Source organism: Biomphalaria glabrata, chromosome 2, assembly GCF_947242115.1.
Source record: "Biomphalaria glabrata chromosome 2, xgBioGlab47.1, whole genome shotgun sequence".
Classification (NCBI taxonomy): Eukaryota; Metazoa; Mollusca; class Gastropoda; family Planorbidae; genus Biomphalaria; species Biomphalaria glabrata.
Genome location: NC_074712.1, coordinates 16,787,008 through 16,805,834, shown reverse-complemented (window position 1 = coordinate 16,805,834; position 18,827 = coordinate 16,787,008). Strand labels below are relative to the sequence as shown.

The window sequence follows — 18,827 nt, the reverse complement described above, 5'->3', positions numbered from 1 at the left end:
GAGCTTTACAAGAGTAGGGAAGAATGAGGCAGGCAGAGGGTATCCTTAAACAGGGCAATGTATTGTAAAGATGTTGGTCACACTCTCTCCAGGTGTACAGATGGTCAGATTACTGTGAATAACTTTTAGTACGAAAATCTTCAGTCTTATCTTTTCTATGGACAACAGAGATTCCTTCCAAAGAAGATAATTACGTCCTTCGCGTATCCACGTGTTATTTTAACCGTTCATGTTAACTAGAGACTTATCTGTTAAGTTGTTGGTTTCCTGACTGATTCAGGCAACCCGTCCTATGCCCTAAAAGCACTTAGAGAAGAAGGATCATATAGAATAACATATAAAATGGAATTCCCTTTGAGTGGTCAAAAGGGATAAGGCGTGGTCCAGTCACTCCGATTCCCTAAATAAGTTTATTTGAAAAAAACAAAATATACGAGGAAACCCGAAACTGGTCGTCGAACTGAGAGTATAATTCTGTTTTAAATATTTCAAAACTTTAACCAATAAAATGCAGGGGTTAAAGGGAGGGTAAGTGCACTCTAACTCCTCCTCCTTCTCATTTCTAGTATTACTGTATTGGTTCAGGGCCGGCTTTTGATAATTGGATGCCCTATGCAAGTGAACTGTTGACCCCAAATAAAATACAAAATTAAAACAAGAAAAACATTAAAAATACTTTTTAAAAAAAAGAAAATACCAACTTTATGCAACTTTATCCAACTTATAAAGAGATTGTTTTTCTCTTAAATGTTAAATGTTCATGTAAGATTAAAGAGAAACCCAACCACCCGCACCATACTCTCTCCCCTTCTCGTCGAGAAAGATTCCTGGTTAAGTGAATGTATAGATCTAGTATATTTTGTAATATTCCAATGATAAACATTTCAATCTAGACTTAGAAGACGTTGCGCACAATTTTCCTGAACATTAATTTATTAAACTCTTGAATCAATAAAGCCTTAGATTCGGAAATTCCCGAACTCGATAGTCCTTTCCAGAACACGATAGTACCTAGGCCTAGATCTAAATCTCTAGCCAAATTTAAATTCATGAAAATGATAATGTTCATACTAGAGTTTTCCACGTGTGGCCAACGAGCTAGTAGGGCCTACTACTTTTCTCAACGATATACATCAATTGTTAAATTTCTAGTAAAATTGTTAGAGCCATTTTGGAGATCAGCTGTTCATGCAGGTTAATGGCTGGTTCCAGGATCCATGAAGTTCTGATTTGAATAGAGGTATTGTAAAAAAAAATTAAACAGCGAAAAAATAAAATTACGCTATTTGTTTCACACCTAGTTTAGGTTAGTGTGCTTCAACAATAACATGGGGCACAAGTTTCGCTAGTTTGGTCTCCGCAGGCATTGTTATGAGCCCTTTGCGAGGCCCCACCTGAGGTCCTAGGCAGCTGCCTAGTTTGCCTATGCCTAAGGCCGGCTCTGATTGATTATTTAGCCAGATGTAAAATGAAAGCCTATACTTAACATATGTATTTCAGTCATTTAGAAAGGCTCTAATTACCGCGTATACGAGCTCATGTTTAATATCTCATTTCTGGTAAACGCATGTAGTGAGTATGCTTGGGTGTTATGTGGGGGGGGGGGGTGAGAGGAGGTGTTGTTTTACGCCCCTTCAATCTGCATCCACATCTGACGCACACAACCACACTCATTCATTTCAAAGTACAGTAGGGCTCCGCTGCTCCCCTTCTCCTGATATGGATCCAGTCCTCGGTTTGGTGCCTGCTAGACCGTAGGGCTATTCAAATGAACACTTCTCAACTCCGACATCGGATGAACTGATCACGTGATTGCCGGCACACGAAGGCGGAGAAACGAGATCGCTAAAGTTGGCAAATGATTTCACACTGATAACAATTATTTTTACAAAGTTCTAATTTTGGAACAAAAAATGTATCACTGTTAAATATCATTAATCTGGGCATCACTTTATACTTGGGCAAAAGTTTTGATCTACCTGGGCAACAGTTCATATCTACATGGGCAACAGTTTAGAACTATCAAGATGTTACAATAGCTTTGTGTGGTGAATACGACTTTGTATGTTCAGAACTTCGATCAGATCACCCTATTTCCAATGAAATGCCAGAGGTCCTTGTTTAGGTTTTAAAAAAAACAGACTTTCTCTTTATGAAATAGAATAATTGAATCCTTCAAGTGGAAAACATAAAAAGATTGAACACATACTATATATCAAGCAATAATACACTTTATGATTCAAATTAAATAATTGATTTACAGAAATAGACTTAATATAAAGCTTGAAACTTATTAACTGAAAGAGCCCTGGTGCAAACTAGTTTCTTCTTTTTATGGTTATAAAATTGAAAGTTCTTGTAAAGTAACTAAATACATTTTTTATTTCTAATTATCACCATTTCATTATTTACTCATCTGTGTAGAAACTCGAAGCTACTAGAAACCATGTGTAAAAAAACTGTTTACATTTCTGTGGCAACCTTGAGGCAAACACTGCTTGCCAAATAGTTTAGATCTATCTGTTAATGTCTCGTTAGACTTGAGCAATATTTAGTTCTACTTGAGTAATGTTTAGAGCTCTACTTGGGTAATGTTTACTTCTGCTAGGGCAATGTTTATTTCTTCTGTGGTAACGTTTAGTTATACCATGGCAATGTCTAGTTCTTCTTGGGCAATGTTAAGTTCTGCCTGGGCAATGTTTAGTTCCACATGGACAATGTTTAGTTGGCAGTAGTTTCAATCTTTCTATGAACTAGATTCCGTTGACCTGAACTGAACTTGGCCGACAGATCTCCCTTTATTTTGGCTAGACCCAGTGAAACGTTAAAGATACATTTAGTTATGTCTGACTCACGCACTTTAAACATCCAAAACATTGTTTGAAATGACTTTACATCTTCGTTATAGTTACAATATAGGAACTAAATCACTTTGACTGTCGCACTGGACAGTCAGTTATTAAAGTAGCCATAGACTTTTGAATTACGACTAAAGCGAAGAAACATGAACTGTTTATTTGTAGATGTAGATCCATATTACACGCATTCGCCTTCCTAACTCATTACGCATTAATGGGATATTTTCATTAATGGTCTCTTTGCTATATCCGGTGTACAGAATACGGAAATATAAAAAAAAATCTAAGTATTTTAAAAAGTAATTATTTTCCCCATTTTTTTTATAATTGCAGAATTACATTACTATCTGTTTTATTTTACCACAAATGCATACTTATTAAATATATGGCAATAGACAACAGAAGAAAACAGTACACTATTTTTCCTTGGCACAATCTGCATAAATGTTCACATCTTTGTAGTATTGCGGTCGGCTTACGGAAGAAAAAGAAGAAGAAGAAGAAGAAGAAGAAGGCAATAGTGATGAACTCAAAATAGCTTTCTTGACTTTGTTTAATTTGTCTATCAAGATCTCTTCCTATCTTCCTCTTTTCATTCCCTTACGTTGATATTGAGGTTCCATTCTGTCGCCACCACATCCCTCCATATTTCTTTCTCTTCTTTCTGTCTTTTATTGGTTGATGAACATAAGCCGAATCATACAACTCAAAACGTAAATAAAGAAAAGATAACTGCGATTAATTTAAATACCAAAATCCGTTATGTTAAACCCAAATAAAATATTAATAATAATGACATACAAAGATTCTAATTATTTTTTAAAAAATGAGCGAAATAAGAATAGAATTATATTCTTAATGATAGATGCATGATGCAGTTTTACGGTAAAAAAGAAAAAAAGAAACATTAACTAGATTGAAAGTCTGGTGATAAACAGGATTTGACATCTACGCGGTCTGCTGCCACACAATTTATGGCCATGTTTTGTCGGACATTCAAACAGCCATCTTGACAAACACAGTGAAACATGTTTGCACTGTCACTAGCCCACCATCATGCCCACTCTAATCTCAACGTTCTTCTGACACCATTTTAATGGATTGATACTTCGTTAAATATGTTCTAATACACTGTCACACCGAAATCAACACACACACACACATCTGCATACACATATTTCACACACGTATAGATGCTCTAGCATTCTCTGACTTCTCAAGCCAACAAGGTAACCACTCTGCTAGTGGAGAGCTTTTGAATATGGAAGATTGTATAGTTAATTTTTTTCTATAGTCTCGTCCTATTTTTTCAGGTTTATAATCACCACTCCAGACAAATACAATTTCTTTCCCTTTTTCGAGATTCCATACAAAATAATTTATTATCAATAGTTAATTAAATAATTGGCTAATTTTTTTTTATTGATTCTTGCGTTGTCAGGTAAAAGAAATAATTGTACAAAATTTCAGCTTGATCCGAGTTCGGGTGTCGGAGAAATAACGTGAACAAACTTTTGACCAGACAGACAGACAGAGTTGATATAAGCTTTATAAAATGAAGCCTACATGTCGGCATTGTTTTGCTAACAGATTGAAAGCAACGAGACCGAACTTTAGAGATCGTCCAATCTCTCCTAGCATTATCAAAATATACATGCACATTTTTTATCCAAAAGCCAAACTGGCACATTAAACAACTAATGCTATTATTCAGCTATCATGTGTCGAAACAGATCGGTCAGAACTTGGTGTCAGATATTTTTTTTTAGGCGATACCAACTATTAATCTTGAGAGGAAAAATCTGACTTCTCAACATAAAGAAACAAAAAAAATATTTTTTTTCATAGAAATTTTTTTTTCTGCATTGTGAAATTTTCATTTCTTCCCCCCCCCCCCCCCAAAACCCTTCGCCTCGTCTTCTTTTCTTCCTCTACCCCCCCCCCGCCCCCCCCACACCCCCCGACATTAACAAAGCCGAACGCGCTTGTCTGCAAATCCCATAATAACCTAATTACCGAGCAAACAAGGGCTTATTCAATTAGCCGATAATGGTTAATTAATGAAGATAGGCTGTCTTGGCTGACAGATTGCAAGTAGGATCGGCGAACAGACAAGGGAGCCTATCCAGCAGGAATCAAATACAACTCAGCAAGTGTCGGAGGAAAGCGGTTCTTATAAGAGGGTTATCTTTCCTTGCCCTTTAAAAATCTAGCCATTCATAGAAAACAACGTCAGACTTAGACTTCATATATCGAGGTCTAGAACTTTATTGTGATATATTGTGCCGTCGGTAAACATAATATAGATACAGATTGAATTCAGAAACTGTTACAATGTCACGTCAGGTACAGTGGTGCTTCATTACTGATGCTTGGTCGGTATCTCTCTGAATGTCTGTTCTCAGGATGTCTGCTCTTTGAATGTCTGCACTCTGAATGTCTGCTTTCAGGATGTCTATGCAGGAAGATGTAGATGCTTTCATAAAGAAGGGCTCATTCGAAACCAAATAGCTATGTTTAAATAAATCTGATCTAGTCAAGTCACCATCTTTCTCTAGTCAAGTCTCTAGACGGTTTAGTGTGTATCTCTTTTTTTTTTAGCGGTCCCCTAAAGGAAAATAACTGCTGAGTAGTATGTCTGTTTAGATCACAGAAACTATTTTAGACCTTTTAATCTTCTGATGCAACGGCTACTTTTTTTCTTTTCTGAAAGCGAATCCTTTAGATTTTAAAAGTAAATTTGGAAGCAGTTTTTTTTTCATAAAAATAAAAAATAAATCATTTTTAGAACTATTCACTATTAATGGGATCATAATGTGAGAGACTATATTACCAAGGAAGGTCACTTTCATTTATATTTTTTAAATATTTATGCAAACGTTTTTGTTAATTTCAAAATAAAATGTATTTGTATTACTAAATTTAGTGTGTTCTCTTATATAAACTACATATATTTTAAATAAAATATTTACTTTTGTTTTAAAACTGACAGAATTTATTAAGTATGTATATAAGTCAAATAGAATTTAAAACATCATTTAATAAGCAGTGTTTCATAGTATGCACTTGCGATGTTATTTTCCACAGACGTTTGCAATTTAAAGATCTAAGGGGAAAATTGTGTTCCTTAAGGTCTTGGATGAGATATTAACCCTTTAGAAAACTATCAATTAGATAATAATTCAATCTCATCAAATAAGCCAGGGTTACATTGGACCATATCCTCTCAACCATCAGTTTATTGAATACTTATGAATGTTAACAATGTAATAATACTAAGATCAATATATGCTCGAATCTCCGTATGTTGTGATATCACGTCGTCAGGCAGTCTAACAATAGAATACTAGCGGCCAAAACTTTCGATAAGTACACGTGTCTTCTTTTTATATTGTCGATATGACTTTGTTGTTATTGTTGTTGTTGTTGTTATTGTTGTTGTTGTTGTTATTGTTGTTGTTATTGTTGTTGTTGTTGTTGTTGTTGTTGTTGTTGTTGTTGTTGTTGTTGTTGTTGTTGTTGTTGTTGTTGTTGTTGTTGTTGTTGTTGTTGTTGTTGTTGTTGTTGTTGTTGTTGTTGTTGTCGTAGTTGTTCATAGTTTATAATTCATAGCTTCTGAAATTCTGAAAATATTGAAAGCTGCCTTTTCACCTTCTTGGACCACTTCGGGATCCTATTGGGAGTTTGTGTTTCCACACAAACTTTCTTTGTAACCTTGTTTTTAATGGACTGATCTGTTGATCTTAGTTTTCTCCACTAATTATTTTTTTATACAAATAAATTGGTTCTAGAGAAGAAAAAGACATTTGGAGAGGGGGAAAAAGAAGTAAAGAATTTTATTTGTCGGGATGAGGCTGATAGTTCATGAGTCTCATTTAAAAACTTCATCTTCCTTAAGTTGATTGAGTGTACAGATTACTGAATAAATCGCAAGAACTGGTACAGTTAGGTTTGGACTTTGGTAATAGTGAAAGCCTATTGTAAATGCACCTGGTACATGATTGAGTTTTGGATCATCAATACTTACTTAATACAGACTCGTGTGTCTTTGTTCATAATTGAGTCGAACTGTTGTAGCACCTAAACAAACTATTTACCACAAAATGTATGCGATTGTTGTTGTTTTTTATTATTATTTATTTTTCTTGATCGAGTTCCATTTACTGTTTACTTCGTTCCTGAGTTCACATCTTCCGATCACGTGTTAGACAAGAAACAGAGAGGTCGAAAGTAATATAAGATAATATGAATTATGAGACATTATCTATTTGTAATATATTTATTTATTTACATTGTACAGGTCTGGTTCCAAAATCGTCGTGCGAAGTGGCGCAAAAGCGAACGTTTTACTCACCAGCCCAACTACCCCAACGGAGCCAGTGGCGTCGACGATGGCGAATATCAAGGCGACAACAATGACGGTGGAAAACCACTCGAAGTGGAAGGGCACTCGACCCCGTCGTCGCCGAATGATCTTTCTCCCGGAGCCATGGCCGAGTCACAAGAACAGAGCTCAAGGCGAGACAGGAAGTTCAGCGAGGGCGCTTGTCTGGATGTGTACAGGTCTTCTAAGGAACTCGTAGAATGTCGGGGTAAGGAGGAGAAAGATACAAACGATGAGGATGAAGAGGATGAGGTGTGTGTGGATAAGACAGAGGAAGACGCCTCTGCTGGTGACCAGTCCGGCCACGTCAATGAAGAGGGATTAAGTTCCGAGGCGCAGTCGAGTATTTTAGATTATTCCAGGAAGACTGCAGACGACGAGTCGAAGCAGACGATTAACACAGGGGAGAGAAACAACTTTGACCAGGAGAATGAAGACAATAACAATAATGGAAAAGAGAGAAAGCTAACGCCCACCATGGCGCCCCGCACACACCTAGAGAGTTACTCTTCATTACTGGATTCCAGAAAGTTCGACTCCTCCTCTTTGTTCGGCTTGCCCAGATCTGGTCAGTACAGGCCCAGATTCTCTACCGGCGCCCATTATGACTCACCAAAGCTGATTCTAAACACCCCGTCGTCCAACACCCTAGTGGGCGCCCACGAGGTCGTCAAGCCATCTTCCCCAAAGCTGACTTCGTCGTCGCCGCCCCTGTCTTACGCCCAAGGGGGATCTCTACAAGGCTTGGACTCGAGGGCGAGCAGGCCCGGAGATACCAGCGCATTCCCGGCTTCCACAGCTTTGACATTTGGAGCCGGGATGGCTTACGGCGGTGATCAATCTTTGATGAAGAGCATGCTGGGATTAATGCCACCGATCATGTTCCCCCCTGACCTCAGCCTGATGGCTAAGATGGGGAGGAGCGCCCTCCCCTTCACCCATGGCCTGCTGGCTGCCTCTATGCACAGGCCGGGATTGTTCTCAGCCCTGGACGGGTAAGTAATTAATCAGTAAGGGGAGGCTATTCGAGCAGACGTAATTGGTCAACCGCATTTTTAACGCGGTAACCCAAAATATCGGGTGAAACTGTAAATATCAAGAACCATATTAATAGTACACAAGTGGTAGTTTTTTAGATATCAATCAAACTAATAATAGACATTATATTATAATTAATTTATCCTTTTATTGCCGATCTTCAGCGCTGGCAAATCCATGAATAGCCAACTTTTGGGTGCATTCGGTGCAGTGGCGTAACTAAGGGGGGGGGGGGGGGATGGGGGGGAGAATTTTAAAATCCCCCCGGGCCCCCTAGGAGGGGGGGCCCCCAAACGGGTGTCCGAAATTTATTGTAAATACATAAATTAATATATTTGATTGACTAATAGTGTCTACGAGTGTCTTTTTTTTTCAACATTTATGGATTAAATTTATCACAAAGACTAAACCTAGATCTAGGTCTATCAATACGTTGACTTTGTTGACATTTTAAAAATATTTTTTCCCACAGAGATCAAAGTTTTTTTTAAAGTTAGTTTTACATTTTAAACTTTGTTGCCACGAATAAAACTGCATGATATACAGCGAATTCCAGGTATTTTGTTACCTTTGCTAATAATAGATCTAAATGGCGAGTATTTTATGGCTACACTAATTAACCTTGAAGCAAAATTTACAGAATCGAGTATAACAAATCCAAAAGTTATTCTTAATAATGCTAGAATAGTCCATTATTCGGGTTTGACGTCTAAAATTTCTGAATTAAACTTCACACTCGAGTTATTACCCCTCTATTCATCTTTCCTCAATCCAATGGAAACTCTCTTTTTATTTCCATCTAATCCTTTTGCTTTCGCACAAAACATAAACAACAAACAATGACGTAATATCATATAATATTAGCACATCATTCCTTTTGAAGTTATTATCTCACCCTTCCTTTTAAAGTTCTTAAGAGTGATATCTACTAGTAGGTCCGGCCTTAGCATTTGCGGGGCCCTATGCGAAACGGATCGCACGGGGCCTAGTCTGGGTAGGGATAAGCATAATGTCAAAATTATTTTTTTTGAATTAGAAAATAGGCCTACTTTCGTCTTTGCAATAAATTTTTATCAAATGAAAGCTCGCAATGCCACTTTTTATTTATAGCACCCCAAAATTTCAATTTCGTCTATTCTTCAGGAGATTTGAATAAATTCAAAAAAAAGTTCAGGACTTTATCGTATATTTTGCCTTTCATGAGATTTCCTGAAGGCCCTGGAAAATCAGGAGGTCGCGAAAACCCTGTTATTTTATATACATTATAATGGTTTAATTTAATAATGTACACTTAGAATTAGCGCGGGTCCTATGAAAGCGCGGGGCCCACCGCCACCGCATAGGCTGCAGTGGCCTAAGGCCGGCCCTGTCTACTAGGAACTTTAACAATTCGTCCACTTCTGGTTGTCTTGACTGGCACAACAAGTTCTCTAGACGTTGGTCTATAACTGTTTCGTTTGTTCCAACAGTTTGCAGTTCATTGTCTCCATCGGTATCATAGTACTCACAGATGTCTTCATCGAAACTCTTATTCAAAAAGCGTTGATTTCTTCTGTATGTTTTTCCGTTTGTCTTTATGATGTAAGATCTGGGTGCTGAATGTTTTTTTATGACAACTGCTTTCTGCCATGTTTGACCTAGACGGACAGAATAATCTTTTGCTTTAGTCTTTAGTCTTGCTTTTGCATTGTATTTCACTTTGCTTTTCATCTGTCGTTCGTTGAGTAATGTCTCTGCATTTTCAGCTACCGATGGTTTCAATAGTTTGGGGTCAGTTGGAATGATTCCCTGAGTCTTCTACTCGTCAGCAGTTGTGATGGTGAATACGGCAGTCCACTTATCGGAGTATTTCTATACTGGAGCATAACGAGATATGGATCTTTCCCACTTTTGTATGCTCTGAATCCTTTTTCTTGCGCACAAAACATAAACAACCAACAATGACGTAAAACCATATAATATTAGCACATAATCTTCTTCATGCAGTGGAAAATTAAGAATTTTTTGCCTATCTTGAATTCTGGTCAAAGTTCTTGCGCCCAATTAATATAGTTCAGAAGAAACTACAAAAGTCTGGACTGCATATACGGGAAGCTGCTAAAGAAATTAGTACCCTTTCATGCTTTCTGCAAAATGATGAGAAACTGACAAAAAACCAATCCATCGAAAAAGCAAAAGAAGGTAGTGAATACTATGGATTCCCTGTAATCAAAACAACCAGAAGAAAGAAAAGACTTGATGGGAAGTAGGACTGTCAATAGAACTGCAATTCAAACGTGTTGCGACAGAAGTGCTGGACAGATTTCATATGGAGATGAAGAGCAGATTTCAAAGGTTGGAAAGAAAATGGATACCTTTGGGTTTCTTCTTGAACCAAGACACCTGTTAGATGAAGACCCGCTTATGACAAACTGTGCTACTTTTCCTGTTTGTATGATGAAATAAATGGCAAATCGCTTTTTCAATGATGTCATTGATGCACGAGCACTTTTCATCAACAAACTAGTAATACAATCACCAATAGACATATTGAGGAAACAGGCTTCATATGTTAATTACGTGTGCTCAAACTTTTCAACCTCCTCCGAATGCTGCTAACTCAGGCCACTTCCATTACGTCATGTGAGAGATCATTCTCAAAGCTCAAGTTCATCAAAAGCTATCTCAGGAGCACAATGACACAAGAAAGGCTTATCATGGCTTTAATGTCAGTGAAGTCACAAATACTAGAAAGTATCGATGTAGTTGATGTTATAGATGTCTTTGCTGCACAGAATGCACGACGTGAAGCGATATTATTTTAGATTTGTCACTTGTGCATTATTTAACTAATAAATAAAGGTATTATTCATTAAAAGAGTCTTGATGATTACTTTTTGTTAAGTTTACTGATATACTGAACCAATTGGATTTGGGGCGTATATATTTTTGCGTACATTATCCCATGTCATATGTCGAATGTCAAAATGTAAGGGGCCCCCAAAGAGGTCAATCCCCCCGGGCCCCCAAATCCCTAGTTACGCCCCTGATTCGGTGTAGATTTACGAAAGGATAGAGTATAGATGAATAATATATTCTAATAAATATAATAATTGTTGTACCTTTTTTTTATTTCAACGCAGGATTATATTAAAATCAGAATGTAAACTAAGGACATATTACTGTGTACAAATTTTAGTATCATAATCTCTAATTAGTTAGCTCTATTTTTAAAGGCGCAACATTTGCAAGTTGTTTCTAGAATTGTTGTTCCGATAAATTATGAATTACCATATATAGAACTAAAAGAAACGGTGGGCTCGCATGAATTACATATAATAGGACCTATCAGATCACATGACTGAATGCAATTAACTGTCTACAATCTGTCACACACAATAGCCTTAAATGTATTCTTTAAAATTGCGCTTGTAAGTTGACAGTAATCAACGACATGGGCCAGTGAGATGACAATAGTCTTGATATAAATATGTCTTATAGCTTCAACCTATGAAATGAACCGGTGACGTAACCTCAATGTATGACATGAACCAGTGACGTAACCTCAATGTATGACATGAACCAATGAAATAGCTTTAACCTTTGACATGAGTCATTGACACAGATGCTGTCTTCACCTTCACCACTCTCAAGGCTTGAACAGAAAAAACAACTATAGTGTCCAACTCTAATGGTTTTCAATTATATGTCCAAGTATTTTCTTTTAAATTCGATGTGTCTTTTTACAATGCCTCTATTAAAGTCAGGTCTTCATGGAACCAGCAGAAATCTGGATCCAGGAATCTTGACAGCCTATCTCAAAAATGGCTCTCATTATTTTCCTAGAAATTTAACAGTTTATGTATATCGCTAAGTAAAGAATTACTAGCTCGTTGACCACACGGGGAAAACTATAGTTTGACCATTATATTTTTTCAAAGTAAAAAATAAATAATTGTAAATTTGGCTGGAGAATATTTCTAGACCTAGAGCCAACATGGCATAGTCAGCCGTATTACCGCAATTATGCGATAGCAGTAAATTTAAAGTTGCTTCAATTTTATTGAAGATTATAAGCGTACATTTGTGTAGATCAGTGGACATGGCATTGACATTACTAGCAAGTCTGGACATTGACATCACTAGCAGGTCTGGACATTGACATCAATAGCAGGTCTGGACATTGACATCACTAGCAGGTCTGGACATTGAAATCACTAGCAGGTCTGGACATTGACATCACTGGAAAGTATGGTTCTTCATTAACATTTGGCTTGTCTCATCTTTGCCAGGTCACGCTTCAAGTCCAGCTACGAGTCACTTCTGACGTCAAGGTCATTCCTTCAGCCACAACACTTGCCGCATCCAGCGTTCAAAGGTCAGTTATTCAATCTTATCTCTTCATCTTTCAAATGACAGACGTTTTGAAAAGAGAATTCCGTGCCACGTCTATCTCCCATGTGTTCAATGTAGTCGTACACGTTAATTAGAGACTTGACACTCTGTTAGGTCCTGGGTGTTCCAGGCTAATTCAGGGGGGGGGGGAAATGACATTAAGGAAGAAGGGTTTCTTCTACGAATTTTTATTTTATTATTATGTTTCTGTCTTTTTGAGTATTTATCATATATATTATATATATATATATTATATATATATATATATATATATATATATATATATATAGAGAGAGAGAGAGAGAGAGAGAGAGAGAGATGTATGTATGTATATATGTGTATGTGTGTGTGTGTGTGTGTGAGAGAGAGAGAGAGAGAGGGAGAGAGAGAGAGAAGAATAGGTGGGGTACGTGCCGATACAGAACTGTGAGTGACAATCGCGGCTCATGTAACGTAATAACGTCTTTTGTTTAGTGAAATGTCTGATCTAGGCCTACAGAGAACGTGAACAGTGTAATGATTCAATGCCAGAGAAATTCGACCTTTTTAAAGTGCTCAAAACGGGTAGAATTGCGGAAACATATTAAAATGTCTGATTTATTAAAAAAACGTGTGCATAAAGTTTTTATCTGAAAATAATTCAAATATGACTTTATAGGCCCACATTACATTGCAAATACCCCAGATTGTTTTCCCCTAGAAATAAAAAAAAAGATACCTTCAATCCTCGTCATGAAAACTCGCTTTTGTTCAATAGACCTACGTCTGCCCAAAAGTTATTTATAGAATGGGAACATGTGCGACTGAGAAAAGAAATTGAAAAGGCGAAAAGAAATTGAAAAGAAAATATTTTGGATTAAAACAAGGACTTTAAACAAATAATTGCGACTTATTTATGTCTCAGAATACAAATGTTAGAACCTGAGGAGTTACATACAAACTGTTTTAAAATTCATGTTTTTGGCAGAAAAGGGGAGAGGCGTTCCCCCCCCCCAACCAGGAGGATTAAGAAAGATAAAATTGCCTCCCCCCCCCCCGAGGCCAACATAACTGAGGGTTGGGTGGGGTGGCGACATAACATAAAAATTGGTTAAATATCAATACTTAAGTATCATAATTAAGATCACCTAAAAAAAATTGAGTACAAAAATATTGTGTGATATCTCTAAAAAATTGAGTACAAAAATATTGTGTGATATCTCTAAAAAATTGAGTACAAAAATATTGTGTGATATCTCTAAAAAATTGAGTACAAAAATATTGTGTGATATCTCTAAAAAATTGCCCCCCCCCCTTTTTTTTTTAGTGTTGTTGCGTTTGTCCCCCTACCGTCCCCGCCCCTTTCTATGTGTGCATGAGTATGTTCATGGTATGTTAAGCGAGCTCTCTTTCTTTTTACTTCATCAGGTTGCTTGCCTTTCTGTATGTGCTGTCCACCACGGTCAAGCGGTAGCAGCAACAGCCCCAGCGGGACCACCACATCCAGCACCAGCAGCCCCACCACGTCCAGCTTCCCCAGCTTCTCGGAGCACAGGACCAGCAGCGTGGCCGAGCTGCGACGCAGGGCCAGGGAGCACACCGAGGCCATGGTGGCTGGCGGGCCGGACAGACCATCCTCAGCCAGCGACTAGCGGGAGAGACGCGGCAGTGTGCCTCGTGTGAAAAGTGAGCTCGTGGCGGCTCAGCTCGTGCCTGCGAACTAGGCGCGAACCAGTTTTGAATCAAACGTACACTTTGACTTAGTGGTATGTTTCTCACTGTTTGACTTAGTGGTATGTTTCTCACTGTCTTTTCTGCAAGAGGTCTGAAGCTACAAGAGTGTCTACTTGCAATTGCAGCGAAAAAAAAACCCCACAAAACTGCAACAAATGTGTTCACCTTTCAACAAAACCAAAAAGACCAAAAACAATCAATGTTTCCAGGTCTGTGTGATATTTAAACATTTCATTGTCATTTCCAAGACGAAGAATTCATTCCAGGCTCGTTATATGAGCTAACACAACAAATTAAATATTTCAGTGACATTATTTTTATGGTGGCAAACATGCCAGTTTATATGTATTATGGATGATATCATTATCTGCCCTTCTAGATGCTAATAATTGCCGATGTAACTTGTTTATGTGTATACATTGGCCTACATATCATTGTATTTTCTACCACACTATAATACACACATATTGGTGGTTTGCCTCTTTGGCCAATCAGCTTCATCTTTACGAAATTTCTTTATGTACCCCAACCAATCAGAGTCTTTCATACTTTGAAGATGGTCCAATCAGAAATGTTTCTTTGATTATGGAAGCCGCTGTGTTCATGTGCTCATTATATAGTTTATATAATTAATTTTCAAACATAATAGCTTTCTGTTTCCGTTTTTTTTTTAAATTTTCATTTGTTAATGTATGTAAGACTTTTCTTTTATTTTATATTCTTTTATGCACTTCAAAGATCTTTGTTTATACATGCTCAAAGATGTTCTATAATGTTGATTGACTTTTATATTTTGATGATTACAGTCCAAGTTGCTCATGAGTTTTATGTTTATTCTGGGTTGTGGTTTATTTCGTTTATTAATCAAGTGTGCCATGATTCAAGTTTTTAAATTTTTTTATTTTTTTTTATTTTGTTCATGTCTTATTGTAAAGTTGTGATCAAACAAAAATTAAAGTTTATTTCCCTAAACTCTGTCACTTTGATGCGATTTTAACTGTTGCCATGGAAATTAATTTAGATTAATTTTTTTTGGGCCAATCCCCTTTTATGAATGATAGTGAAAAAAAAACATAAACAAATAAAATAAAGAAAAGAGAGGGGATGGGGGAGGGAAGTGTTTACAGTAAAATATGTTTCGATGTAAACTAGAACAAAAAAAAACAATTATTTAATTCCTTGGGTTCTTTAAATGTTTTTGTTTTTAATTAATAAATAATATAAACACCGATAAAGTCGATAGACCCCATGAATTGTATTTTCCAAATATTGGTCTGGATCAAGTTTTAAAGCTGGGTTCATTTCATTGTTTCCCAGCTCATCGTCGTGTGCTACTTGAAATCTTGTGCTAGGAAAAGAGAACTCTCTTGTATCTAGTAGTAGTTTATAGGGATGCATTCTTTTTCCTATTTCCGTTGTTTTTTTTACCCCTTAGATTTTATCCAAATGAATATTCTACATCTGTAATTCTGAATTTATATTCCATTTCATTTGAAAACCACATTATCCAAACATTAATACTACAAACCTATAAGCTACATGTTTTATCAGCTCATTTTACAATGATAAGTATATGTGAATAAAAACTCCTCTACAAATAATACACATATTGATAATTTGTTTGTTTTGTTGTTGTTTTTTTCATATAGGCCTACTGCTTTATATCTAACGATTTTGTCTTTTGTTTTTAATGTTTTAAATTCAATGTGGTTAATTAATTGGTCTACAACCAGTGATAATTTATAACACTGATCTTCAAACTACGTCCTGCTGGTCATATCCGGCCATGACCAGTGGCGTAGCATCCATGGCGCGAACCCGGGCCCACGGCCATTAGGGGCCCACAGCCTGAAGCGTAGCAACTAAGACGCAAAGGGGCTCATAGCCCATGGGTCCATGACTCATGAACAGCTGGGACCACCATGAAAACTTGGCGATGACACCTAGGGGAACCAAATAAATGCACTTTAGTAAAAACCTATAATCAATAGAATTTAAAAAGCTCCCTCAAAATAGTCTGAATGTTGTACCAAAATGTATATGAACTTCAATAAAACATGAACTCGTGTTTTAAGCTTTAATGTAAGACACCACTTTCCATCAGGTTTATTGTCATGCTGCTGGCTAGCCCTAATAGTGCGTTTGAAGTGATCATTGTTTCCATATCGTCCCATTCTATTTTTTCCCTGTATGTTCATAAACCATTGTAAGTATTTACACTTATATGGGGGGGGGGGGAGAGAAGAGGGTATGGTGAGAATTTGGTGTTGCATTCAGTCTTTTGATAAAGAAGATTATGTATCTAAAAATTGCAAAATAATAATTATGAGAAGAGAGTACTCTTATTTTTTGTAGTGCTAAAAAGTCTCCAAGTCCAGTCTAGATATAGTATGTACATAGACTGATATATTATATCTAGACTGGAAACCGGAAATAAATCCTTATCCGCGACTGATCGATTCACAAGCATATCTATATATAGATTTTTATGTACGTAAACTCTTTTTTAAGCGCTAAGTGAAGTCGCCCTAATAAATCTTAGAAAAGTAATGATCTTTAGTTTTCAAAGATTAGAAATAATGCAAAATCATTGCTCAGACATTCACGCAAATATATGAAACAAAGCCATTTCCTCTTTGTTTCCATTGAGATAATGTTTCAAAAATCCTAGATCGAAATAATTCATGTTTGTTGATTTAAATCATCTTATGTACATTTAAATAGATTGATTACCTATATATTTCTAGATTATGTATCTAAAAATTGCAAAATAATAATTATGAGACGAGAGTACTCTTATTGTTGATGTTCAATTACTAGATCTAGATCTAAAAATTAAATTATATGTTACATAGGTTAGGATTGAAAAAAAAAAACAAAAAAACATTACTTCTTTTAACTACTTTACAAAACAACGTCTTGATCCGAATTTCTAAAAAATTTTCAAGACATTTTTTGTAGTGCTAAAAAATCTCCATGTCCAGTCTAGAGTAGTATATATAAGTCTATGGTCTATGCATTGGCTAACTAGGATTCTCTTCTAGGGGGAGGGAGATGTGGCGGGGTAAAAATGTTCCATTGTTTTTTAATCTAACATTTATTTGTTATTTAGAGAAAAAAATTGCTCTATAAATTCTATATGGAGGACTTTGTCTTTAAAATACAATGAGAAACAAAAAGTATTCCCAGGGGCTGACCAAACGTTTTTCTTTTAGTCATGACGATAATTGCGGCATTGTTTAAAACATTTTTTTATCAGGAGGAAAAGTCTAAATCTGAAGAGTATTTACTGTTTAGAAAAATAAAGTGATTTTAAAATATCTGCCATCTAACGTCTATAGCGCTGTTTTTGTTTTGTTACGACAGTGTTTAAATATAAAAGGGAGATAGTAAATACAATCAGATTTAGTTCTCAATACTTATATTGTGACTCTCTTTAGAGGTAATATATTTACAAATATTAGATTAAAAAAAAATTTTTTGGGTAATATTTTATACAGAATGATGTTATAAAAAATATTCTTTTTACGGGTATTTAAATATATCAGGCCGTAATTTATACTTTAATTAAACTTGTATAATAGCTAGCTCATTAGCTGTATACATTACATCACATAATACATCTTTAGCAAAAGTAAACATTTCACACAAACACCATATTCACATGCTGAATTACAAGAGAAAAAAATCAAAGAAATACTTATGAAGAAAAGAATCGGCTACCGACGCGAAACTTCTTAGGTAACTGGATAGTGAACTATGGCAGAAAATATATTGCGAATATTCCATCATTATATTATGAATGAAATTCGTCATTATTTGTCCAAAAAAATTTTGCTTTTCAAAATAAGGAATTCATAATGAACATTCGAGCTTAAATTTGAACCTAAACCCTTCTACATTTTGCCTTTAAGTAAAACGAATCCTAAAATCACTTAAAATTCATGCAAAAAATATATATCGATTTTCAGAGTGACAAATTATTTTAGTAGGATTATTTCCGAAAGCAATTGCGTTGGCATACTTAATCAATAGGCAAGTTCTTGTTAATATTTTGGTTTTTGGTGACATTTTGAGGGGAAGGGGGGAATGGTTATAAATGTCTCCCAAGTCTTTCATCATTTGAAACCAGCGTCTCCCTGCCCGTGTGCGAAACTTACTAGTAAATAAGAAGATTTTTTTGGTATTTTAAATCATTATTGATCATATGAATTAAGGGGAAAGCGGGGCGTGTACATGTCTACATTTATTTACGCAAAAAAAAAAAGTAAAATCGGATAATTAATCTGCTACCGTCTGCTACAGGGTTAGGCACCAACTTGCTTTAACTGCAATAGAAGAGGGTATCTGACTGCAGGCAATATCAGAACGAGATAGCTGAAGATTTTTTTATAAAGGCCGCGGGATACACAAAAGAAAATCCTCAGCCAAGGACAGACGTAGACGGCGAAAGGAGAATC

At 36.2% G+C, this 18,827-nt stretch overlaps 1 protein-coding gene across 2 annotated transcripts in view; it reads left to right on the top strand.

Annotated features, from left to right (window-relative positions):
* Positions 1 to 15,965, top strand: part of LOC106066306 (uncharacterized) — a 48,983-nt gene extending 33,018 nt beyond the window's left edge. The window contains exons 1-4 of one of the 2 annotated variants that reach the window (XM_013225292.2): positions 5,076 to 5,204; positions 7,159 to 8,237; positions 12,552 to 12,637; positions 14,062 to 15,965. In XM_013225292.2, the coding sequence (XP_013080746.2) occupies positions 5,193 to 5,204; positions 7,159 to 8,237; positions 12,552 to 12,637; positions 14,062 to 14,285 (1,401 nt within the window). In that variant the 5' untranslated portion in view covers positions 5,076 to 5,192 and the 3' untranslated portion in view covers positions 14,286 to 15,965. Of the gene's footprint in view, positions 1 to 5,075; positions 5,205 to 7,158; positions 8,238 to 12,551; positions 12,638 to 14,061 lie in introns of those variants that run through there. The other variant, XM_056019421.1, reaches the window with a different exon arrangement.
* The last annotated feature ends 2,862 nt before the right edge of the window (positions 15,966 to 18,827 follow it).